This window comes from Solanum verrucosum, unplaced genomic scaffold (genome assembly GCF_900185275.1).
Source record: "Solanum verrucosum unplaced genomic scaffold, falcon-dt-bn FXZP01000020.1, whole genome shotgun sequence".
Taxonomy (NCBI): Eukaryota; Viridiplantae; Streptophyta; class Magnoliopsida; order Solanales; family Solanaceae; genus Solanum; species Solanum verrucosum.
Genome location: NW_026019903.1, coordinates 1,118,068 through 1,143,793, shown reverse-complemented (window position 1 = coordinate 1,143,793; position 25,726 = coordinate 1,118,068). Strand labels below are relative to the sequence as shown.

At 35.0% G+C, this 25,726-nt stretch overlaps 3 protein-coding genes across 7 annotated transcripts in view; 1 reads left to right on the top strand and 2 right to left on the bottom strand.

The window, feature by feature from the left end:
• LOC125819615 (transcription factor IIIB 60 kDa subunit) overlaps positions 1–7,642 on the top strand; it is a 28,762-nt gene extending 21,120 nt beyond the window's left edge. For all 3 annotated transcript variants that reach the window (XM_049499083.1, XM_049499091.1, XM_049499075.1), the window contains 7 exons: positions 306–369; positions 503–615; positions 978–1,058; positions 1,483–1,611; positions 2,573–2,662; positions 6,514–6,567; positions 7,262–7,642. In XM_049499083.1, coding sequence (XP_049355040.1) covers positions 306–369; positions 503–615; positions 978–1,058; positions 1,483–1,611; positions 2,573–2,662; positions 6,514–6,567; positions 7,262–7,447 — 717 coding nt within the window. In that variant the 3' untranslated portion in view covers positions 7,448–7,642. The remainder of the gene's footprint in view (positions 1–305; positions 370–502; positions 616–977; positions 1,059–1,482; positions 1,612–2,572; positions 2,663–6,513; positions 6,568–7,261) is intronic.
• A 680-nt stretch (positions 7,643–8,322) lies between these two features.
• LOC125819763 (uncharacterized) lies at positions 8,323–16,422 on the bottom strand. Of its 3 annotated transcripts, none has more exons than XR_007442485.1 (6): positions 16,290–16,394; positions 15,998–16,138; positions 10,291–10,985; positions 9,982–10,170; positions 8,761–8,865; positions 8,323–8,617 (listed from the first exon to the last, which is right to left on the bottom strand). XR_007442485.1 is itself a non-coding variant. In XM_049499217.1 (5 exons), exons 3-5 carry the CDS (start codon positions 10,963–10,965, stop codon positions 8,845–8,847), a joined length of 885 nt encoding a protein of 294 aa, XP_049355174.1. In that variant the 5' UTR covers positions 10,966–10,985; positions 15,998–16,138; positions 16,290–16,422; the 3' UTR covers positions 8,323–8,844. The 3 variants fall into 3 exon arrangements, 1 of the variants encoding a protein (XP_049355174.1); XR_007442486.1 differs by having other exon boundaries at positions 8,323–8,614; XM_049499217.1 differs by having other exon boundaries at positions 8,323–8,865; positions 16,290–16,422.
• A 1,151-nt stretch (positions 16,423–17,573) lies between these two features.
• On the bottom strand, positions 17,574–22,340 carry LOC125819787 (putative casein kinase II subunit beta-4). The gene is made up of 5 exons (XM_049499233.1): positions 21,856–22,340; positions 20,246–20,464; positions 18,898–19,007; positions 18,507–18,672; positions 17,574–18,204 (listed from the first exon to the last, which is right to left on the bottom strand). Exons 1-5 carry the CDS (start codon positions 22,103–22,105, stop codon positions 18,074–18,076), a joined length of 876 nt encoding a protein of 291 aa, XP_049355190.1. The 5' UTR covers positions 22,106–22,340; the 3' UTR covers positions 17,574–18,073.
• Between the last annotated feature and the right edge of the window lie 3,386 nt (positions 22,341–25,726).

Below are 25,726 nucleotides of genomic sequence, written 5' to 3'. Positions count from 1 at the left end.
AGCCAATATGAATTATTCTTCTGCGAATAAATCTTTGTAATGCAGACTTCCCCTTTTGACTGTTTGTATTTTGGTCTGGTATTTACTTCTGCTGATACTAGTTCTTAGCTTTAGATGGTATGTTAAGGAAATATCCAGCATTTCTTGTGATTTCTTTTGAAGTATTTCCTTAGGCAACTCCATACTGCAACTAATACCAAGTTCTTGAGTTTAGGTGTTTACTGGAAATATGCCAGGTTTTGCTTGCTTTCTGAATAGTGCCTCATCATTTAAATGTTTTTTTTTTTCTTTTGGTTGATGATCAGCCTGATAAGGAAGGGAACACCCAGAGTGTGAAAAATGTGCATATATCAGGATCTGAGCAAGTAGGTAAGTAATATTTTCTCCAGTAGCTAGAATGATGGAGAAACTTAGTCCTGGATCAGGATTAGAGGATTAAGTCACTTTTCTACATTTTCCAAAAAAAGAAGAAAAGAATAAGTCTTTTTTCTCTCAATTACAGGAGCATTCTCAGTGGATAAAACTGATCATATTGCGACTCCTGATACATTACATGGCATGGATGGTATTGATCATGATGAATCAGGAAACTTTTCCGATATCGATGATGTAGAGGTGTGCTACTTCTTTTATGTTTGTAAAATCTAGTAGGGACAATTCCACTGCTCACATTCCTTGAATGTTTTCATAAATTATCTGTCAGTCTAGATGCAAAAGCTGTGATTTTGTCTGATTTCATTCCGCTCTTCATCATGTGATACTTAGCAAATCATAGTATGATACTACCCGACCCTGCTTTCTTCCTTTGCTTAGGAAACATCATCGATAATAAGGGAAGTAACATGTAACAGATACTGGAAATTAAGTAACTGCTCATTAAAGACTTTTATAATGGTATTAGTTCTACATTTATGGGTATGTATTTTCTGGTTCACTAACTTGTCATGGCTGTTACCCTATACCTGCATTGTTGTCAGGTTGACAGTTATCTTCACAATGAGCAGGAAAAGAAATACAAGAAGATAATTTGGGAAACAATGAACCGAGAATATCTTGAGGTGAATTATTTTATTTATTTTTATGAATCACCATGTGAAGTGGATATGTAGATCGCAAGGTCCTATAGTGGTTTTAGGATTTATTAGTGCATAAGAAGTACTTGAATGAACGTCTCTGATTCTTGAGATTACAATTATCAGTTATAATGGGAATCTTGTCATGAATTTAGGATAGATTGATTTTCTTAATTAGGGATTTTTGATGATGCTTTGTATAGTCTACTAAGTTGACAGTGATTAAGCCATGAGTCCTTTTCTAACTTTTGCTCCCTTTTGTCCATCTTCAGGATGATTTTGCTTATCACATAACAGTAGTCTGCACTAACTTCATTAAAGAAAGAAAAAACAGTAGTCTGCACTCAGTGACTCTCTTTCTTACTGCCTCTTCCTTCTTCTAACTGACCTTGCTGATCATAATTTGTAGGAACAAGCAGCCAAGGAAGCTGCTGTATTAGAAGCCAAGAAGCAACATGAGTTCATTTTAGCTAACTGTCCGGAGGATGTACAAAAGTTTGCTGCTGCTGCTGCTGCTTCTGTTGCAAAGTCAAAAAAGGTAACTCTGAACTTATATTGAGTTTGCTACCTGGTGAAAATTGATGCTTAAAGTTTCAAGTTGAGGAACTAAGAAACTATAAAGAAGGGAAATTTGTTGATGTTGCCAGTAGTTAAGAATTTGATGGTTGTTAACATATTCAAACTCAGAAAATATTTGAAAATGACTTGTATTTTCTCTTGTGATTCGAAGAACTCAGGGCTTGGATACAATGATCCAAAAGTGAAACAAAAACACAGTTTTTTTAATGGTCAAATTTTGAGATTGTTTTCGCTACTCTTGCACGGGGAGGAATAGGGGCTATTAGTTTCTTAGTAAGTTCATAATGTTAATTGCCAATTTTGTCTGTTTTGATCTTGTCAGTTATCCAACAGTTTTATAATATAACAAAAAGGAATGGCAAGATTGGTCTGTGGTTGTGATATTTCTTATCTTCTTGATAAATTAAATCGTCTATTGCCCTAAGATGGTACCAAAAACTTACATTTTTATCTGCACAACTGGCCTTCCAAAATTTCCACCCAACCGTCTCTTAACATTTTCTTTACACTTAAAAGTATCAAAAAATACCAAAGAACTCCTAGTCTCAATTCCTTCAATTAATCATCTATTCCTCTCTCCTTCTCTTCCCAATAGCGCTCCTCTTTCAACTCATTAGGCCTCTTCAACTAAAATGAATTAAATACCAATTCTACTTGAAGGATGAGTAAATAAAACTCCACAAGCTGGTGAAAAGTAGGTGGGATTTGTGTCTTCCCCCGTCCACCTTTCTTGAACTTACAACACCAACTGGCTACACAAGTTCTCTCTTCCTTAAGTTACTTTGCCACAAGAATAGCACATGCATGTGGCCTATCACCAAAAAGAAAAAGTGTGTGCATGTGATATTTCTTATACACAGTACTTGCTCTAGAAGCCTTGTGGAATAAGCTTACACTCTGCTTTATGATATCATCTGCAGGAAAAACAACAGAAAAGGGCTGCAGAACTGAAAAATACCGGCCCTGCTCAAACCGCTGCAGAAGCAACAAAGCAAATGTTAGCTAAAAAGGTGTGTGTGATAGAGGAGAGAAATGTACAATCTTTAGCATTCTATTTGCAGGGATCTCTGTGTTCTGGAAGCTTCTTACTGTTTCCTTGTGTTCAGTATCCAAAAACTATAGTACTTAAATGAATTACTAATTGGGGAACTTACGCAAATGCAGAGGTGAACCCACATGTGTATTTGGGGGTGCACGTGCACTCGTTAACTTCGGAAAAAATCATGTATATATATGTATATCCATCTTGAGAAACTGGTAGAAACTAAATATAATTAATAGTCTTGGAAAACATAAAAGGGTGCTTTGGACTGCTGGTACACGCAAATACATCCACCCACGTGAACTGGGTTCTATCCCAGATACTACCTCTTTTTTTAGTTTAATATTAGTGAACTTGGAGTTTTCAAATTCTGGGTTCGCCTCTGCAGTCAAATGTACACTTCAGCCATCACTAACATGGCCGAAATATACACTATAGATACACTTTGGTTGTATGTGTAGTGTATAGGTATGTGTATATATGTATAGTATATGTATATTTATTATAAAGAATACATTATCTATACACCGTGTACATATTTTATAAACTGGATGTCCATATGGTTGTTGACTGTAATATTCCTTGCTAATCTGTAGATTATGTATCTTCGTTGTTATCTGAAACCATAATTTCTAATATCTTCTGGAAGTTTGTCTTTGTTGCTCCATGTTTAGCCTCTACAGTATGGTTATATGCTGTAAATCTTTTTGATGGTTGCCAGCATACCCTCATTGCTGAGGAGTACTGTTATGAATCTTTAGGGAAGGATCGATTCACAGGGCGATATATAAATCAGCTTGTTAAAGGGAGGCTGAAACCTTATAATTCATTAAAAGAGAACTCCGATCTCTTCAGCTCTTCAAAGGGAGACTGAAACCTTAGAGTTCAATGGAAGAGAGAACTCCGATCTCTTGTTTTTTGCTTAATTATGACTTACTGATTTATTCATCAAAAGCCCCTTTAAATAGGAGTCTTATTACATCAATAGGAAGTCTAATTCTTATGAAAGTAGGAGACCTAAATCCTATTCCAAACTAATAACTATAACTTAACCTAATCCTTATGAAACTATGAAACATAAATCCTATTGTAGAATAATAAATAAAACAACTAAAAATATAATTAAATACTTAATTTAAGGGCTTCCAACGCATCCATAACATTACCCCCCTCTTACGTTGAAAGAGCTTGTCCTCAAGCTCGAATTTCACGGCAATCATCAACTTATCCAATTCCAGACCTAGCTTGACGTTGACATTGATAAATTTCGACTCTATCAGTTTGCTGAAGCATGACTAATTTGTCCATCAGATTGCTACTTTCATGAGGTCCAAATCGCTGATATTCTTCCCAACTCATTGAGTATTTCGCTCGTTTAAGTTGATAATACCATAATGGTGCTAGTCCGAACATGTGAAATCCAACCACACCAATCTTTTTTGCTATCATTGTATGTTGATTTTTTTCAAAAAAATGTTCACAACGATGTGCTCGAATTAATGGATTATTGGTGCCGTTATAAGTAGGTGGTGTATTGCCTTTGGTAGCAGGAATTGTTGATCTGCTAGTTGTCTGGGCACTATTTGACTCAGGTTTGTGGGTTGCTGGTTTTGTGTCGTTAATTCCCAATCTAGACAATTGTTCTTGGATGACTTGGACGACTTGGACAATTCTTTCGATGAGGCGTTGTTCCATTGCTGCAATTTTAGAATCCATTAGGGTTTCTATAATGGTATGTTCTCCTTGAAATCGAGAACTGATCTCATCGCCCATTGTGTTAGGCTCTGATACCAAATTGTTATGAATCTTTAGGGAAGGATCGATTCACAGGGCGATATATAAATCAGCTTGTTAAAGGGAGGCTGAAACCTTATAATTCATTAAAAGAGAACTCCGATCTCTTCAGCTCTTCAAAGGGAGACTGAAACCTTAGAGTTCAATGGAAGAGAGAACTCCGATCTCTTGTTTTTTGCTTAATTATGACTTACTGATTTATTCATCAAAAGCCCCTTTAAATAGGAGTCTTATTACATCAATAGGAAGTCTAATTCTTATGAAAGTAGGAGACCTAAATCCTATTCCAAACTAATAACTATAACTTAACCTAATCCTTATGAAACTATGAAACATAAATCCTATTGTAGAATAATAAATAAAACAACTAAAAATATAATTAAATACTTAATTTAAGGGCTTCCAACGCATCCATAACATTACCCCCCTCTTACGTTGAAAGAGCTTGTCCTCAAGCTCGAATTTCACGGCAATCATCAACTTATCCAATTCCAGACCTAGCTTGACGTTGACATTGATAAATTTCGACTCTATCAGTTTGCTGAAGCATGACTAATTTGTCCATCAGATTGCTACTTTCATGAGGTCCAAATCGCTGATATTCTTCCCAACTCATTGAGTATTTCGCTCGTTTAAGTTGATAATACCATAATGGTGCTAGTCCGAACATGTGAAATCCAACCACACCAATCTTTTTTGCTATCATTGTATGTTGATTTTTTTCAAAAAAATGTTCACAACGATGTGCTCGAATTAATGGATTATTGGTGCCGTTATAAGTAGGTGGTGTATTGCCTTTTGTAGCAGGAATTGTTGATCTGCTAGTTGTCTGGGCACTATTTGACTCAGGTTTGTGGGTTGCTGGTTTTGTGTCGTTAATTCCCAATCTAGACAATTGTTCTTGGATGACTTGGACGACTTGGACAATTCTTTCGATGAGGCGTTGTTCCATTGCTGCAATTTTAGAATCCATTAGGGTTTCTATAATGGTATGTTCTCCTTGAAATCGAGAACTGATCTCATCGCCCATTGTGTTAGGCTCTGATACCAAATTGTTATGAATCTTTAGGGAAGGATCGATTCACAGGGCGATATATAAATCAGCTTGTTAAAGGGAGGCTGAAACCTTATAATTCATTAAAAGAGAACTCCGATCTCTTCAGCTCTTCAAAGGGAGACTGAAACCTTAGAGTTCAATGGAAGAGAGAACTCCGATCTCTTGTTTTTTGCTTAATTATGACTTACTGATTTATTCATCAAAAGCCCCTTTAAATAGGAGTCTTATTACATCAAAAGGAAGTCTAATTCTTATGAAAGTAGGAGACCTAAATCCTATTCCAAACTAATAACTATAACTTAACCTAATCCTTATGAAACTATGAAACATAAATCCTATTGTAGAATAATAAATAAAACAACTAAAAATATAATTAAATACTTAATTTAAGGGCTTCCAACGCATCCATAACAAATACAACTTTACTTTATCAAAAAAAAAAACAATATGGTTATATGCACTAGGATAAGTGAAAGAGATTTGGAGTTCTGTAGTTTTTGAGAAAGATATTTTGTTCATTTGATCCACAAAATATCAAAATGTTTCTTGGAATCCTTTATTTATTTGTATGTAATGCAGTTTCGAGTTGTAGCTTCTTTTTCCTTGTAATTTATCCGAGTAAATTTAATGAAAATCCATACTTGCAGACTTGCAGACTTGCAGAATGTTTCAGTTTTTTCTTGTTAAGTGTTTGTTTTTCTCAATTTCAACATTTCTGTTGCTTTTGGCCTGAGTTTGATAGAGTTTAAGGATTGCAAATGAGCTTGCAAGTCCATTTACCTCTATGAATATGTAACTACGAAGTTCACAAAAAAGTTCTAGTTTCTTCCCATTGTTCACAATCATTTTTTGGCCTCTGTCTTATGTTTGTATTGTGTGGTATATCTTCGTGTTTGCGTGAACCAATATTCATAGATTTATCGGTTCTGTTGTTTTCCACTTACGCTGCTTTATATCATGTGATGCAGAGGCTGAGCAATAAGATCAACTACGATGTGCTAGAGAAGCTTTTTGATGATTCTGTATGTGCTTCTCCTACTCCAAAAATTCTTGAGAATTCCTTTATACCTTCTGCTGTTACTTTCAATTTTGCTTAGATGCCAATTCCTTTGGCGGAGTATTGTTTTATTTTTTAAAAAAAAAATCTTCAGTTTTGACCTTATTAGGTATATGGAATCTTGGGTGTTGGGGGTGGATGGAGATGGCTGGTATTTGAGACATCATTATGCATAATATTTGGATATTTAAGAAGCTGGGAAGTACTTAAATAATGAAAACTTAGTTATGCTGCATCAAAATATTGTAGAATTTTCCATTTTTCCAGTTCTACTGCTTGCCCAATTTGTAATTACTGGGAACTGCATGTGAGAAACTCTATTATTACAAGCGTAAGTTTTGTATCCTAACCCTTTCCTCTGTAAAGGGAACTGAGTTACAGTTTCTTGAAAAGGAGAAATGTATGGTTTATCTTTAGTTGGGTTCCGGATTTTCTTGTGATCAATATAAAAAGATTTGACAACCAAACACACTCATAAAATTAGGAAGAGAGATAAGAAACCTTGAAACTACAAGTCCTAGTAGAACTTCTGTAGTACCCTGAAAATTTATAGTTACATGTGTTCATCTAAAGGACAAATTACACAAATCCTTTGGCTTATTGCTGTCATAACTCATCTCCATATATATGTGCAACTCATGGTCATTTTATTTATGCAGTTACCTGAGAACCCAAAGAAAGCTCGAACTGCATACGATTCAACAGATGATTACGGGGTAAAGAGCGACAAATTTGATCCAGAAGTAGATGAGAATTATGAAAACACATTTGGCGAGGATGTGCATTATGGTGAGGATGTTGGAGGATATGGCTATGATCAAGACTATGATTTGGATGATTATTGAATTAATCTGCCTTCCATATGGCTGGTTTCCCCTTAAGAAACAGAGGATACAAGATGTCAGATAGCACATTTTCCTTCACTTGTATTAGGAACTGTTGGGATGGCTAACTGCATCTCAAAGTTATTTTCTTTTTAATTATCATTGATTAATTTATTTTCTGGGAACACTTCCCATTGCTGGAATGTTAAAAAGTGTGTATCAGCTTTACTTGTGAGAGAATTCGGTTCTTTCTTAGAATAAACGTTTGCATTATTGAAATTGAATCTGGTAATCTGTTCTGTCTTGATAAGAATGTGCCGCCACGACTTGGAGGGTATGTTTCATACGTGAAGGGAAGTCTTTCTTTTCCGAGCCGTTCCAGTTTTATAAAGTAAAAAAGTATATCTCCATTTTAAAGCTGGAGATCTTAATCAGCTTTCCTTTCTGCTGAAACCTACTTGACTCTGAAATACTTAACCTTTTCACAAGGGAGAAGAAAAGTAAATAAACTACAGAACCAGTATCTTTCACAACAGACTTGATGTCACATAGGACTAGTAACATTTCTATAAATTGAAATCGTTATATTTTTCAAATAACAAACGTGCAATATAGCATGCTAGTTTTGTAAGTTTTAACACAAATGTTGTTAATAATCGAGCAGGCTTGTTGAACTTTCATACCTCAAAAAACAGCTAATTGAAAAATATATGAGCGCTTGTGACCTCAATATAAGACTTTGAGGCTACAAAAAGGACTTAACGCATTCAAAATGGTAATGTTGCATATTATTAGTTGTTGAAATAATAATAATTTTCAGGCAGTAAATCTGAAAGGGAGGAGTCATTTTGCTAGCGTAGACACCTCTATCTAAGATCAAGAAATCATTTTCATCGAACTAAAAAAGAATAAGTGGCGATGATCCACATACACAACACTGCTAAACACATAACAGAATCCAAAAGCTGTCTAATATACAATACAAGGATGACTTAAACACCCCTCACTTTAGTATGTATCCATCGTCTTGGCATATTGCAAGTTTTCTGAAAAATATTAATGAATCCATGGCACACTCGAGTGATTCGTATTGCAAACACCATGTACAGAATACCAGGCATTGCACAATTTTAGATGAATCTCTCCTCTGCCCTATCTTGTGCCAGAAGTACATGTCAGACAACAAACCTGCTTCAGAGAGACCAGCAAAAAGAAATTTAACTTTCTAGAAATCAATCTTATATGATTACAAGGAACTATCCGTCAGAACTGGATGACACCCCCATACTGTGTAAAATATGCAAGAAATATATGACACAAGATAAAAGAATTACTATTAAATTCTGTCTTCTTCTTTATCTGTGGCAACCTAGAGATGCCATCATCTCAGCACTTGAACAGGATGAAGCTTCTGCATGCTATTTCTTCCTTTGAGCAGCCTGTGATAAGTTGAAACCGTATATGTAAGGAAGTTCCTTAAAAAAATACTTTTAGGATGGACAACGACATACTGAAAAATTTCTTTCTAAACTATAAAGGTAAGGAGAGATGAGTAAAATGGAGCAGTTTGTAACAATAACAGTAACAATTCCACAAAGGAGAAGTGAAACGAGAAACTCTTTCAACTCCTCAAATCAACTCAATCTGTCCTCCTTTCTTTTCCCTTCCATTTTTCAGTACAAGCATGGATATTTTCTTTCAGAGCACCAGCGAAGTTGTATCTGACCTCAAAATTAGGTAATATATGTAAAAGATGAAACCCAATTGACGGCTTCTCGCTGATTTGGTTGTGTTCCACTCCATTCATGCACCTCTCGACCCTCCGAACATACTAGCAAAGCACATTCTTTTTTCTTTTTTTTTTGAAAGAAATCAATTCATTTCTCCAATAACATCATCTTGTGTGGTTGAATGTAGAAAGTCAAAAGAGCAGTAAATGGACAGGTTATACTACCTAATTTGATTATAACCTCACTTGTTGACAAAATAGAAAAGTTAATAGAAGTCATCCATCAAGCTTTCCTGCAGTCTAGTCTCAGTAGCAACCAGTAGCAGAATCAGATTTTCCTAAAGCCTATGCAGCAATTTAGCAGTTAAAACAACCCTACTGAAATAATACTTCCTTCTATCACTTAGCAAAGTCAAGCCCTATCAGATTTCCTCAGCAGAAAACATTCATACATACTACTTTTTTTAAATAGAATTTAAGATCCCTACCCAGAAAACTTCCCTAATATTTTAAGTCACAAACAAACAAACAACTTCTGCTGGAAGCGCACAGGCATAACTTCAAAAACTCTTTACAATTTTTTTTATAACCCTTTTTACATAAAAGGTTCCCCTCCTAGTTACAGATGCAATTACTACTCTTAATAAGATTAACTTTGAGTTCTTTTCAACCATAGATACATATTCAGAAGGATTTCAACTTGAGGTAAAAAAAAAAAGACAACAAATTCAGATAGAATAGACCTATTTGCGAATTCATTACAATCTACAGCACTGTATAAAAGGATATATCAGAATGTAAAACAACAGTTTAAAGCAGTTCATACCTTCCTCATTTTTTCCAATACCGAGTCTTCAAATTTCTGGTATCCAGCACCTACAAGATTACTCAAACTCGGGCCCTCAGATTCTCCATTTTTCTCAGCGTTAGGAAACGGAGATGGCATTGGAGGTTGGAGAGGCACAATTAAGAGAGGATTTGATAGATCCCCCAAGACATTTCCACAAGAAGCTCTCTAAAAAAGGGAAAAAAACGTTACTGATGTATTCCAAACAGTAGAGATGATCAATTAAAATCAACACTCAATTTCATTATATTAATCAAGAATCAGTACTCAATTTCATAAAGTACTCACAGCTGCGTCTTTAGATGACATGACAACAAGAGCAGAGCCTTTCTTCTTAGAACTCTTGATTACTACATCTTCAACCTCACCAAACTCACTAAACAACTCTCTTAGTCTTTGGGCAGTATAGTCCTCACCGATCTTCTCCCAAGATACCTTAAGCACCTTTTCCCTGTCTACACTACTCCCATTGCCTTCTGTACTACTCTCCTTAGCTCTAGCATGTGCCTCTTTCTGTAAAGGATCTATAGGAGTAAACACTTTCTTTGAATGCATTGCACGAATTCGAGCAATTTCCTCCTTAAGTTTTCTAGCAATTCGTTCCTCCTCATCTCGAGCTAGAACACTTGCATCAGGTGAAAAAGCAGCACGCTCTCTTGCATCGAGATCTGACATCATCTTTCTACGCTTTGAATCGTGTTGTGATTGGCGTTGGATCTTCTCACGTTTCACACGAAGTAGATCATCAAATAGCTTCCTAGCTTTCTCATCCTTGAGAATCTCGTATGAAGTTTTCAGCTTTTGAAAGTTCAAGTGAGCATTTGGGTCATCACGCCTCTTGTCTGGATGCAACTCTAATGCTTTCTTCTTATAGGCTTTAGATATGTCTTTCTCAGAAAGTTGGGCCCCTTCCTCACCAGAGGGTAAACCCAAAGCAACATAATGATCAACTTCAATATCCATTTTCTACCCCGGACTTTGAACTGTGCAACAGATTCAAACCAACTGCATCAGACAAACTATAAGATTAAAACTACAAACTGAAATAATTGACAATCATAAACTTTTCAAGATAGATTTTAGCTAGCTAAGGAGAGACTTAACCAATGACACATCAATAGATTGATAAAGGTACCATTCAGCAGTTTAACAAGTTCTATTAGTGTAGATCTAGATCCTGTCACTGGTTCTATTCCCAAGTTCATTGATATTATAGATAGGGTAACAAATGATTTGGCTTGGAAAAGTTAAAAAAGGACACGTGGAATTAAATAACATAATAGAAAAACCATTTGTGAACAGAACTTCAATAAGCTTCATGTATATTATTACTAATAACTATTAAAGATTATAAATAGGAGAAGATCCAAACAGGAATATTGATGCAAGAATTAGCCACAACTTCAAGAATTATCAAGGTCATAGGTTGTAAGGCAACAACAACAACATACCCAGCGTAATCCCATAGTGGGTCTAGGGAGGTAAGAGTGTACGCAGACCTTTCCCCTACCCCAAGGTAGAGAAATTACTTTCGGAAGACCCTCAACAATGCATATCAAAGCAGTTTGGAGAAAAAATACAGAAGTACGGAGGACATAGCAAATGATATGGAAAACTTCACATGGCATTCAAAAAATAGAATGAGCAACAATAGCCAAATAATGTGATAATCGAAGCACAAGAAACATGTAGTAACAAAAATCGCAGGACAAGAAACTACGAGAATAATGTTGCTACTACTGGTATGGAAGGAGAAACATGTGCGGAGCACCAATCTAGAAAGCAAGACAACACTAAACTACTTACTAACCATCTACCTCATATCCTCCTATCTTAGGTCATATCCTATTAAGCTCAAGATGTGTCATATCATGTCCTGTCTAATACTCTCCCTAAAACTTATCGGTATTCATCAATCCTATTGATGGGAATCTGCGCATCTCCTTTTCACATGTTCGAACCATCTCAATCTTGCTTCGCTCATCTTGTCCCCTTCCACCTTGCCCCAAATATATTCATTCCTAATCTTATCTCTCCTAATACGCCCACACATCCACTCATTCTCGCAAGTTTCACTTTTAGAACATGAGAGTTCTTAACTGGCCAACACTACTCCCCATACAACATAGTTTGCCACTTGACCTAACCACCCCTCCGTAAAATTTACCTTTAATATTAGTTATCTAAGTGAGGCGGCTATAATACAAATTTTTCCCTAAACTATCAAACTGTTGCTTAGCTTTTTCCTCCGCCAGAAATTGGCAACAAAAGTACCCTCATTGTTACCCTTCCATATCATATTTTCCCTTCTTCTCCACCTCAGCAAAAGAATCTTAGCCACTATTCACCATCGTCCACAAAAGTTCACACATAGATGACACGTTTGAGCCAATTTGGCCAGACAATACCAACTCCAACACCCATTGAGCCAACTCAGAAACCCATGCCCATGAGCGCATCCAACACTCTAGACAAAAAATATCCCAAATTCCCGAGAATCTGTCAAACCCCTTCGTGACTCCCTTTTCAGAGGCAGATGCAGTGCCTGTGATACGGGCTCATAGAGTAACTTCAGCTCAAAATTTGTATATACTTTTAAAAATTTACTAAATAAGTACAAATAATAGTTTTGAAATCCAGAAAATCGAGTGGATTTATGGTAGAATTCCGGACTCAAACCCATAGTATTTAAATTCTAGCAATGCTCCTCTTCTGTTTAGGTCAAAAGAAGTTGAGTTGACTCACAACCATATGGAATTCTACACACCTTGTTATATTCTTACCATGAAAGAAACAACAGATTGTCTCAGAAAAAGCACTACTTTTTTATTCTTCCAGCAGAAGAGGGTATACTATGAGAGAGGAGCCGGAATGGGAAGCTGGCAGATGAGATTCCAAAATTATTTAGTATGAGATTAGAAGCCTAGCTCATACAGTGCTCAAGATAGTTTAAAATCTAAAGAAAAGGGAAAACGAAGATCAAGCAAGGGAATTCTGTAAGATCAATCAACAACCTGCAAACACCAAAATGCAACAATAAGGTCATATGGAAACTCTAATTACATTTCCAAACAATGTAGTGACAGCACTTGGGATCAAAAAGACAAATAAAAAGTTTCAGGTGTGAATGAGAAGCAAGTATACAAGTGTGTATATTATGCACAACTATCAATCTTCTATAGATAAAAGAAGACATATCAAGAAGAAGAAGATGGAAACTCTAATTTCACTTCCCAGTTATACAGGAACAGGTACGATAAAAAAGAACAAAGAAGTTTCAGGTATGAATGAGAAGCAAGTGTACAAGTGTATAACAGTATACATTATGCACAACTGAAGCTTTTACCAGAAGAAAAAGATGGAAGCTCTAATTCCACTTCCAAATTACATAGTGACCGCACTTGGGATAAAAAAGAACACAAACAACAGGTTTCAGGCATGACTTAGAAGTAAGTTAATAGGTACATAACTAAATATGTTATGCACAACTAAAGCTTCATGCACTAATAAATTTTTAGTGTTAACAAGTGCATAGCTGTAACAAGTTAACAAGTGCATCACTGAATATGTTACACTGGAAATTATCCTCTGCACAGTGTACATACCAATTTACTGCCAGAATCACACTCAAACATTAAGACAATCATATAGAATAAGTTTTTGAAGAACTTCCTTAAAATAATACAGCATTTGCTTAAGTCCAGACTCACTACATATATTACCAATTGTCTAATGGGCAGCAAAAATGTGAAATTTTGGTGCTACATTACACCTGAGAGGAAAACAATAAGCTTTTTTTTTATTGTTGAGAATAAAACAAAAAGTATTTTCTTTTGTGCAATAACTTTGTCTTTTCACTCCACAACAGAAAGGCTAGTCATGCTCTCTACAACAACCTATCTATGACATGAAAAAGTGTAGCTTGAAAACAACGGCAGATCCACAATTTAAAAGGCCATGGGTGCTCATACACCCACTCAGCTCTATGGGGGTTCGTCCCTAGCTGCAAGAGAGAAGAACCAAATGTGCTAGTGAAAGGCAGTCACTTTACCTTGTGATAAAAAAGTAAGTATGTATTCCTAGGTGAGAAGATGTCAGGTGTGTTGTCGACGATGAACAGAGGAAAGACCAAAAAGGGTAAAATTAAAATAAAACGTGCAAATTAAGAAAAGGAACATGAATCATTTCGATGGGCATCTTTACTAATGACCTGTATCATGGGTGCTCACCACATATAAACTTATCACTAATGATCATGAGAAACACCAATTTTAAAGGCGACGCAATGACAGAATTATATAAAAGCAAGCTTAACCAATTATCTCCGACTGATATCAATATATGATCAAACTGAGATGGTCAATAGATGCTCAGAAAGTTACCTAAGGTGCATGACCTTTGAGATACCTAAGGAGTGGCCACAATGGTAATCCTTAGATGAATTTTGGTATAATACTTCTTACCACGCCTCTATACATATGACATCCTATGAAGCAGTTTATGGCCAGAAGCCATCCTCACTGCTTCCTTACATGGCATTTGATTCCTAACTGGATTTGGTTGATAGGAGGTTGAGGACAAGAGAAGCCACATTAAGGAACATTAAGTTCCACCTTGAGAGATCCTAGAGTAAAATGAAGTTGTTGGCTGATAAGGGGAGGACTGACAGATCCTGTAGTGTTGGTGATTGGGTCTATGTCAAATTAAAGTCCTACGGGGTATTATCCTTAAGGTATCATGCTTATCAGAAGCTTTTATCCATGTTTTTGGGACCCTTTAAGATCTTAGCCGGGGTCGGAGCTACTGCTGACACTTAAGAGTTGTCTATTGCCTCCAAGATCCACCCCAATTTTCACATTTCTCAGTTGAAAAGAAAGTTAGGATCTTACATTGCTTTTGCGACCCTGCATGTTGTTCAAACTGAAGTTGGTCCTGTCCTTTTGGAGCCTGAAGTAGTGTTGGATAGAAGATCGATCTAGAAGCATGAAAAGGCTACTCCTCAGCTTCTGATCAATGGTTTAGTACTGCTGATAAGGACAGGACTTGGGAGGACTATTCCTCTTTTGGTCAGCAGTTCCCTCACTTCAATCCTTGAGTACAAGGATTGTCTCAAGGGGAGGGTAGTTGATATGATCCTAATGTGTCCTCCTCAATTTGGATTGTAGAAGTTAGTTAGTTGTAGTTATAAGCCTCATGTGAGCTGCACGTGAGAGGTCCTGTTAGGTTGTTAAAACACTTAGAGTTAGTTATAACAGTTTTCTGGAAGTTCTTTTCCTATTCTTTTCAATTGTGTAGATTTCATATATGTAGTTAGTTCCTGTCAATTGTAATCATTCAGAAAGTAAATTAATACAAACATCTCCCTCTTTTCTCAATCAGTGTTTTCTATATCAATACGCAAAGTTGCTCAAGGGCAATTCTCAATTCATTTTTTCTTTAGGCTAGCTCAATATTTCCAATTCTACTTGTAATCACGTCACATCCACTAAAGAAGAAGAAGACGACATTAGAACAGGAGATGGAGGTTTTTTCTCTTTTGCCCTAAAAGACAATCTTTTATCGTCTATACTGAAGGTAATTAAAGTGAATAGTTTTCTATTATGTATCCAGAAGGCCATTAGTTCGAATAATTCAAATTCATGTGGCGTGCACAGGGGAATTATCAGACTCCGCAAAATGTAACACTGAATAATTATCAGACTCCGCAAAATGAGCAATCAAAGTATAAACGGAATCTATCAATACAAATATTAATAAAAAAAGATGAATATTGGATTTGATAAAGCAAACTATTTTGGAGTGACTGACCTTGAGTTGACGAATCGATGGTAGTAGCAATTGCAGACTGTACGAACAACCCTCGTAAGGAATCCCGAAACCAGTTTTAGCCCTAGCAAATTGGGAAAAGAACAATAAGATGTTGAAAAAGCAATTGCATAGTAAAATTAGATGACTTTAGTATTTAAAGACGGGGATTTAGCCCAAAAAAACTTACCAGTAGCCGTTGAAAACTCGGAGAAACTTGGTAATATGGCAACAACGTTTGGGTAGAGAACTGTCAGAGGTATGCTGGGGCGAATTCTGTAGACTATCTATTCCGGTGGTGTCTAACAAAGTCAGCGATGATGAAGTGAGTCTGAGGAAAACATAAAAGGAGAGCAACAGGGTTCTACTCCAGATATATAATTTTACAAGACCAAAGGCACAGTTGTTACCCAATCAGAACAAAAAGCACAAAAAGTAAGCTTCCAAAAAGACAATAAGCACAAGGAAAAACTGGGCTTGACCTTGGATGGCCGCAATAGAGTTAGCCGGAGAAAACGTCCGGGATTCCGGCGGGTGTGGACCTCCGGCGGCGATTAAGAGAACAAGTATCGGAGAGGTATTAGGCTTTTGAAAGGATAGATAGAGTGTCACTTTGATCCCTAAGGATTGTAATATTGAGATTTAAACCCTCAATTTTAGATTAATATATAAAGTGGTATGCCCAGTCCCACAGTCTCATAAAATAACAGTCAGGTAAATTTGGGAATTGATTCCTTATTTTGTTTATAGAATATATAAACTATATTATATGTTCCACAATTATTATTTGGTGACTTAACCAGATAACTTTTTTATAATTATTTTTACATCTAATTTCTTTTAGATATTTTGAATTGTTAATTATAATACTTTTCTATATAATTTTGTAGAAATTAAAAATCTATATTAAATTTACATGAAATTACGGGTCCGTTTGACCCTATGATATGAAATCATGAGACAAAATTGAAATTTTTGTTTGGACATGCAATTTGGAATTTTTATGTTATATGTTTTCTTATGAACATAAAAAGCTCATAAATTGTAAAACTATTAAAATTGTCCCAATTTTTATACAATCTTACTAAATATGCAAAAGCTTATAACTCACATAATATACTATTACAAAGTTATTCAAAAAAAAACATTTATTGATCAAACTTTAATTCAATAAAAAATAAAATTGAACATAAATTGTAGAGTCTTTAATATAATCCTCTCACATAGTACGGTTAATTTTCTCACGTTGAATTTGTGTTTCTTGATCATATGACCAAGAAGATGAACCAATAATTTTATATTGAGCCATTTATTGGTCAATTTGGTTGGTAAATAAATTTGATCAAAAATTAAAAATTTGGTGAATATAAATGGTAAAGTAGAAAAAGATTTAAAGTAATAATAAATTTTATGTTGATGAGAATAATCCTTATATGGTTACCTATTACAAGGTTTTAAAACTTCGTATATAGCTAGTTCCTTGGATGTTTGCCCAAACTAAGATTAAACTGTATATATCAAAATAACTACAACAATTATGAGTTTATCAAAATGTTTTGTTCCTTGCTCCTTCCTTGACTTAAGCATCAGTCGCCAAATTTTACTTCCTGTAGGCTGTATATAACAAAGAAAACTAACCTACCAAGTAGTATTAGCACAAAGAAATAACAACAAAGGCAAAAATGAGAAGAAAAAGCACACATTTTGCATTCAACGTAAAAACACATTACAACATCAGGTATCAAAACTCAAGGCTTGCACCGACATGCCTCTAGAATTATCGATCACAATTATATTTTTTTTTATTGTCATTATATCAAATTTGATTAGACTTTAGTACTGTATTGCGACGTTACATCTGGAAATGGTCCAACAAAAAGGAGCAAAACCTTAATGTATCCTAACCTAACCTCCAGATTAGTGCCTCTGCTGGAAAATGGCAGCATTCAGTATTGAAGCACCAAGAGAAAAGGGCAAACAGATACCAAAGAACTACATGAGGAATAAATCCAATTCTCTAGCTACCTAGAAAAGAAATAAGCTTACAGATGCTCTTTTGTATTTCATGATGAAATTTCAGAGACGAATTTCACTTGACAGATTCACCATAGTTGCTTTCTTGATCAGTGGATCAAGTTTGTCATATCTAGAACTCCTTCCGTTTTTACCTGGGCTCTACCACGACAGCTTGTACATTATAGCCAGGTAAGAAGCATTAATGGCAGAAAGCTTTAACATCTTCACAATATCACAATGGACTTCACTGTCAAGTTTTGTGGAGCTTGAAACCGAATACCCTGGGGACATAATTTTGTGTTGGTTTTTGTGGCTTGAGGTGTCCGTAAGTCATCAAATAGAGGTGTGGAAATGTTGTTCCAAAGTAAGCTCCATCGATATCTTGGGCAGTTAAAGAAATCATAATAGAGAATAGAAGTGCTCAAAACATGGCAAAGTAATGACTAATATTCAAGATCAATGAGCAAACTACCACAGAAAAGTGTGTGCTCAAGTTCCGTACAAGTGAAAATTGAAGAACGAGGAGAATCACAAAAGCAGAAACTTAGGAACAAAAATACACACAGCTCAACCACTTGGCATAATTGTGAAAAGCTTCAGAGTAAACAAAAGAAATGCATAAATGACGAGAGGAGACATATATTAAAAAGAGGAACTTCAAAAAGTGATAGCATAAAGGATACTGCCTTGGTACTTTGATCGGGGATAATAGATATCCTCACATCTAGGACAGTATATTTTTACTGTACTTGAACGTGGAATATCGGACTGACCAACTGGAAGGCAAGGCTGTCCACAGCAATAAACTCGTGGACATCTCCCAAAGTCATAGTTCTTGTACTTCTCTAACTGAAAAAGGGTTTTCCCAGAGTTTACACATCATGAGAAGTGAATAAAAAAAATGAAAGGAGACAACACAAAAGCAGATAGGTTCCTTGTGAAGCTGTAGTCCTAAGCATGGTTGGGTTTTTGTAATTGTAGATAGCACTGTTATGGTGCGGATCTAATACATATATACATGTTACCAGTTTCCAAAAAAAAAGAAAAAAGAGAAAGCTAAGCATAAGAGATCACCATTGCAGCCATTCCCTTGCTAGTCAAAATGTACCGGACATGGATCAAACCATACAACATCTCTGCCGCTGACTCAACCAATTCATTCTGCTCCTCGGTGAACATATCACCTAGTCAAAGCAGGAAAAAGTTACAAAATTGACATTCTCCAATTATGAAAAAGACGAGCTATCCTTTTGAGAGCATGCTATATATTCAGTGCCATAAGATAGACGATATCTACGTGGAAAAAACAAACTGGTTCTTATTTTCAAAGGAGAACAAGAAGAATATTGTAAAAGCAGGGGGAAAGAAGCATGAATTCGAATTTATTGCCTAAAGCAGATTCCATGTCCATTTTAAACTCATGTAAAAGAGATAATTCAGGGGTATCAATTTTCACATCTATCATTTTTTCAAGGCACTAAAATTTGTTGAAAATCACAATAACATAAAACAACTACATGACTATTCATTCATCCCCCCTCCCCAGAAAAAAGACATTCGATGAAGGGAAAGTGGTCAACAACACAGGTTGTATGCAAAGTTCTCTAACTGTGACTTCTGGTTGGACTCTCTAGCATTTCTGATCCTTGTAGTTTCCAACGAAAGTATCAAGGTAGATTGAAGCCATGAAGAATTGGCTGAGGCCCACAACTCCAACGAAGATTCAGAGTTTCTTGGGTTTGAACGGGTGTTATTATTATAGGAGGTTTGTGGAAGGATTCTCCCAGTTTTTCAGTAGCTAAAATTCAGTATTTAACAACAAAGAACAGCAGCTACTGTTAAAACACAGTTTTTACAAATAAAACAGCAGTGTATTGTAGTGGTAAATACAGATTTTATATGGAGGGTCAACTGGACAATGTCACTAAGGATTTCCAACTAATCTGGCATAGAGAAGGTATTTGGAAACAAGAGGTCGAGTACTTGCTACCGGAAAACTCTGCCTACCAAAACTAAGACACAAGGAAAGAAATCGCCTAATGTTTTAGTCTCTACTGAGATTTGAACTCTGGTCTCCCATGGTTTTGATCTCACTTAGTCGTCTGCTATGTCACACCTTTGGCTGCAAGGAAACATCCAGCATCTTCTCCCAGAATTGATTAAAAAAAAAAGAGTCACAAACTGCTGATTATGTATCCACATGTTCACTTAACATGAGAATCAACACCATCTAGATTGTTGAAAGAAGGACGAGTTCCACATGCCAAAAGAAAACAAAACTTGCAGAACTTGTAGTTTTACCTTCCTTTTTTCAGAGAAGATCAGATACCACATCCTTTGGTTGAAATAGTAAGACCAAATAGAAGTTTCCTAGTAATTCGTAGAAATACAAGAAGTACTCTAAACAAGCAAACATACTTACCATGAGAGGATTCAACATCAAGGATCAGGTCAAGTGCATAGTCATAGTATGGCACTTGACTGCTCAATCCACATAGATTAAAATCATCTTGAATGTATTCGTCATCAACTTCACAGAAGAACTCATTTCCACGCAGGTTACAAAACCAAGAAATCCATGATGTATCTTCCCCATCAGAACCACTAACATCAGACTCTTCACTGTCTGTTTCAGATTCATCTGCAAAAGACAAAATATTGGATATACTCTCATATTTAGTTCGAAATATAAAAGAGACAAAATAAAGAATTTATGTCTACTTAGCATGCGGAAATACTAGTTTACAGCTCGTCAAAAGCCAATATCATGAGCCATTTATCAAAAGGAAAACTAAAAAATGACGAACCAACATAAATTTTACTTAAATGATGATGTCAAAAGAGTTGTAGTAATGCGGAAACAAACTAAGCTTAAAGGTTGTTGCAACCAAATACATTAACAATCTCTACAGCGCTACCACCAGCTGTAACTCCATTACATACTCTCTAGTCTAAATTCTAACGGCAACACTTCTTTGAAATTGAAAACTAAAACTAGAGGCAACAAAACATTAAGATGCAACTATGAGTAACAGTAAGCAACTCTGAGCTTCTGACTGGACACCACAAAACATCATAAGCCATTAATAGAAATGGAAAACACCAGGGATATTCCCTGTGAACTTTTCGTTCACCCATGAAAGAATTCAAAGATTAGCTAGAACAAATTTGAGATGGCGCGCTAAGAACCTCACAGAATGAGAAGATGATCACAACTAGTCCATCCATTCTCTTTGAAACTTGATAATCTTTTTTCTGGTCCCATTCCACGCTGCTCTTCGCAGATAAGCATAATCTATTGCATTCAGACAAGTAGTCAGATCTTATTGGAAACAAAAATCACCACCAGCTCTAAGATAACTGAAAATGCTCCAAAGAAGCCCCTAAACATATCCCTCTAAGCAGTAAAGGATTCTGAGGGTCGTAAAACAACTTCTCAATTTACTCGAACAAAATTTATCATTACTGGTATTTTCTCAACACCCCCCAAAGAATAATTTAAACTCAAAATCACAAAATTTGACATTATCAGATCTGCTCATCTTCTCAAGCTTCCCACAGCTACAAGGCAAGAGACCAAATTACCACATAAAACTTATTCCGGCATGAAATGCTCCCAGCCCAACTATGCAGCTAGACTGCTAGAGCGATATTAGACATATGTAGGTGTATCCTTCTCCTTGCATTTCTTCTAAGAGATTTTTTCATGTTTCATACACAGGAGCAACTTTGTTGAGCCAATCCTCTCCCTCAATACAAATCAAACATATGGCCTAATAATAATCTTTCTAGCTTTTCACTAAAATAAAATCACAAAGACACTACACAACGTTAAAGACTACATGTTAAAGCTAAAGCAGCATCTACCGGATCCACATTCCACTAACATGAGGGAAATGAATAATCAACCATTGTCAGCTACAATCTTACCCGATATCAGCAAATTAAACGCATTCAAATATCAAAGAAATTGTTATACAGGAAATGAGGGGAATCCTTTTTTCCCAAAAAAAAAAAAAAAAAGAGTCTAACCATCTGAACACTTGTTCTTCGTAGCGAGACTAGAGGAAGAGCGGGTGTCTCGATGATCAATATGCTGCTGATGCAATTTCCCGGCACCTACGGAGGTAGACGGAACCGCCTTGTCCTTCAAGGCTCTAGATGTAGAAGGTGCAGATTTTTCCAAGTGCTTATCCAACGCATCATTAATTCGCTTCCGATCCAACGTTCCACCAACGATCTCAGACCTTGATGAACCACCACCACCTCGACCCCTATACATTTCTCTCTCCTTCAACCAAACCTATACGTATATAATATATATCTATAAACCTATCAGTTCTACATGTATGAAGCTCAAAACTCCATATAAACGGAGATATATGAAAGGGGAAACCGTGTGTGTGAAAAGAGTAAGTTGAATAGACGGAGATAACTAGGGTTTCATCGACATTTGAGAGAGATGACAGGAGAGAAGCCAGTCCTCTGTACTTCGTCTTTTTCTCTCTCTTCTATATTTTTTTTTGGTTTCAGATTTTTTTTATTTAATTTATGCGATCTAAATACTTTGTTAATAAAATTAAATTTTCGATTTCATAATTCAGTAGAATGTACTCCAAAAAAAAAAAAAAACTTTTAATGATATATTACTAAAAAAAAAAAAGTTAGCATGCTTGATTCAAAAGCTTTCTCGTACAAATCGACTCAAATGTTAATTAATACTATTCTTCTTTACTAAAAAAATATATATTATAATATACTAATAAAATAATGTATGACAACTTTATCTCATCTTAAATAAGTGCTCAAGTTGAAACCTATACAAGATTAGAGTCGCAAAGATTTAATTTATTCTATACTTTTCGTGAAGAAAAAAATGTGTAACCTTTTAATTTCAGAAATGTTTTTTCTTCTAAATTCGTAACATAATTTAAAAGGTTTCGAATTTGAATATAAAAATAAATAAAAAATATTTAATTTTCAAATACAAATTTGAATTAGTTAGCTCTTTTCTCTTCCACATTTTATTGGAGCAATTAGCACTATAAGTTACTGCTTAAAAATTTTCTATAAACGATAAAGAAACCTTTTGATTTTATGAAGATTATAATTCATAAATTAGCTAAATGTACTCATATCAAGCAATTGGAAAGATGTGTTTTGTGTTGCTTTCAATGTGGGTAACAAACAGACTAATTATTGAGATTAATTATAAAGATAGACAAACTATTTGTTAGAAAAATACTAAAATTGATCATTCTTACTTCTTTTATTTACTACATTTTTAAATGATTTTTTCTGAAAATTTACATTATGTATACTAAAATGATTTTTTCTTAAAGAAAACGTTAAAATTTAGAAATATACATAATGCTTACACCAGTATCCATTTTGATCTTTTCCTTTTCTTAAAAAAGAGAAAAAAAACTTTCTTCTGCACTCTTGCTTACGCACTTTTTTTATTAAAAAAAATAATTAAGTTTGTACTTTTTTCACAAACATTAAAAATTTTATAATTTATGATTTTAAAAAAAAAAATTCATTTCTTATAATCTTATCAACAGAGCAAATCATAATTTATAAGCAAGGTGTTAGAATATCTCTATGTTCATTTTATAAATAAAGTTTGCAATTATATGTTATTACAATTAATAACTAGCTATTATTTTAAACAATTCTTTCATATAATATGAACAACCTTTTCACCGAGCATAATTTTTTAAAATATAAATTTGTAGGTCAATAAATTATAAAAATAATAATTGAAATTCACGATTTGAAATCCTAAATTCTGCTTTCAAGAGGATTTGTATTTGAAATTTGAAATTATGATCGCATGCAAAATGGTCTACTAAGTAATGAAACGCACCACACAATTTCATAACAGTAAACAACCAGCTAGTAAAATAGCTAGAGATGTTTGAGATCAGAAAAAACTTTATAGGCATCTGTACAAATGTATGAAGAGGCGTTGAAACAATAGGAAAACTGTGTTTGTGTGACCTATAATTTAAGAAATATTTGAATCGATGAATGTTTGCGCCAGAGTAACCTACGTCACACCCCCTTGAAGTACAATATTTTTTTCGAATCCAATATAAAAACAGGCAACAAAGCAAAGTAACTCCCATTGCATGCTATCATTAAAGGATGTGGTGTTGTGAATGGAGTTGTATCTCCTTTAATTAGAGGTCTTGAGTCGCTTCTCCTTGAATGAGGCCACATACGAAGCAAATCTAGATTAATCGGGCTTCAATACAAAGATATTAATATCAAATGAAAAAACAAAAACCACCGTTGCTAGTGGATTTGCTTTAAATTATCCCCACAACCACATATAGTACAGACAAAGATAAGAGAAAGCATGGGTCCTAGCTTACCAAATTTTTTTATACTATTATAGACTAGTTACTATTTTTATCATGTATAACTGATATTTAAGTGTCATAATAATTTACACACATTACCTTATAAGGTAATATTAAATTGTGTACAGTAAATATCTTGAGATTGCTAGTACATAAAAACATAAACTCAAATCAATCAACAATTATATATAAAAATATGGTAGAGTAATAAAGTATTCTTCCTACTGGACAAGCTATCACATTTGTTAGAGAACGATTTACCACATATTGTCGAACTTTCCAATGCAAATCTAAATTTAATTAAATTTCAATGTGAAAGTATCAGACATCGAGCGAAAACAAAAAAAAAACCACAAAAATAAAGTATAGATAGTAAGGTGTGAAAGGGAACAAGTGGGAGAATCTGACAACCCAACTGGAGTCTATTTGGGTGTCATCATTAGTGTCTCTGCCCTGCAGTATCACATGTGTGTACTCATTCTTGAACTGGAGCAAAAAAATCTTGTGAGAAGGACAAAACAAAAACTCTTGGGAAATAACTAGATAATAATTTAAAAGAAATTTTCTATAGGAAATTGAAATTTGTGTTCTTTCTATATACAGTAAGTATAAGTATATATGGACTCTTATCAAAATAAAATCAAGATTTGTGTCAACACCTCTGAATGTGGATTTAGTGACTGCATTTGGATACTAATGTAGAATTATACTATTGGACTACAACAATATATATAAACACCAACAACATATCTAGTGCAATCCCAAAAGTAAGGTCTGCGGAGGGTAGGATGTACGCAAACCTTACCTCTAACTTTGTGGGGTAGAGAGGTTGTTTCCGAATTCTGATACACCCTTGGTTCACTACAACAATATATATGCTGCATAAAAAAACTGGTTTTCAAGATTGTATTGCAATGCTAACAGAATAACACACTACTCTTAGACATCTCTAAAATCTAAAGCACACAACTCATCCAGAAGAAAATAGATATAAGAAGAGCAGTAGCAAGTTGTATTCTGTAGAGTTCAGCACACTCATCCTTCTTCCAATAAACTTGCTGATTCTGTTCAACTTTTTGTACTCCTAAACTCAAACTCACTCACAAGACAAATAGCAATAATAGGCTGAGACACTGCTTCTACAAATTCCCAGAGTATGCCACTGAAATTCAGATAAAAACAAGCCCTAATGAATCATCTGGAGTGAATAATGAATTACGATTCATATACAGTTATCGCTCTACTAATCAACAGATCTGTCAGTGAGAACTTGAGCCATGCCAAAAGAAACATCTTCCTCTCCCTTGATATTAGTATAGAATCTAGTACTCCAATATGTTAAAAGTTATTTCCTTAATGCAAATTTGTATAAACCTAAAACAACTTGTAATTTTCCCTCCCCCTACCCTAAGAATATAAATTTATTGGATGATCAGGGTTATTGAGATTACATTTAAGACAACAGGATGATTACTAGAAAGAATTAAAAAGTTATAACAAAGTAATGTGGTATGTTGCTATGTAAATTTCTTGGG

Bases quoted from the DNA above. Each gene is read 5' to 3' on its own strand.
- LOC125819787 (XM_049499233.1), bottom strand. From the start codon at position 22,105: ATGTATAGGGGTCGAGGTGGTGGTGGTTCATCAAGGTCTGAGATCGTT. The intron at 20,465-21,855 runs GTTAGACTCTTT...TGTCTTTTGCAG, and splicing joins GAAGAACAAGTGTTCAGATG to ATGAATCTGAAACAGACAGT. The intron at 18,673-18,897 runs GTGATCTCTTAT...ACCCTTTTTCAG, and splicing joins GCAAGGGAATGGCTGCAATG to TTAGAGAAGTACAAGAACTA.
- LOC125819763 (XM_049499217.1), bottom strand. From the start codon at position 10,965: ATGGATATTGAAGTTGATCATTATGTTGCTTTGGGTTTACCCTCTGGT. The intron at 10,171-10,290 runs GTGAGTACTTTA...TCCCTTTTTTAG, and splicing joins TGTCATCTAAAGACGCAGCT to AGAGCTTCTTGTGGAAATGT. The intron at 8,866-9,981 runs GTATGAACTGCT...AACTTATCACAG, and splicing joins TATTGGAAAAAATGAGGAAG to GCTGCTCAAAGGAAGAAATA.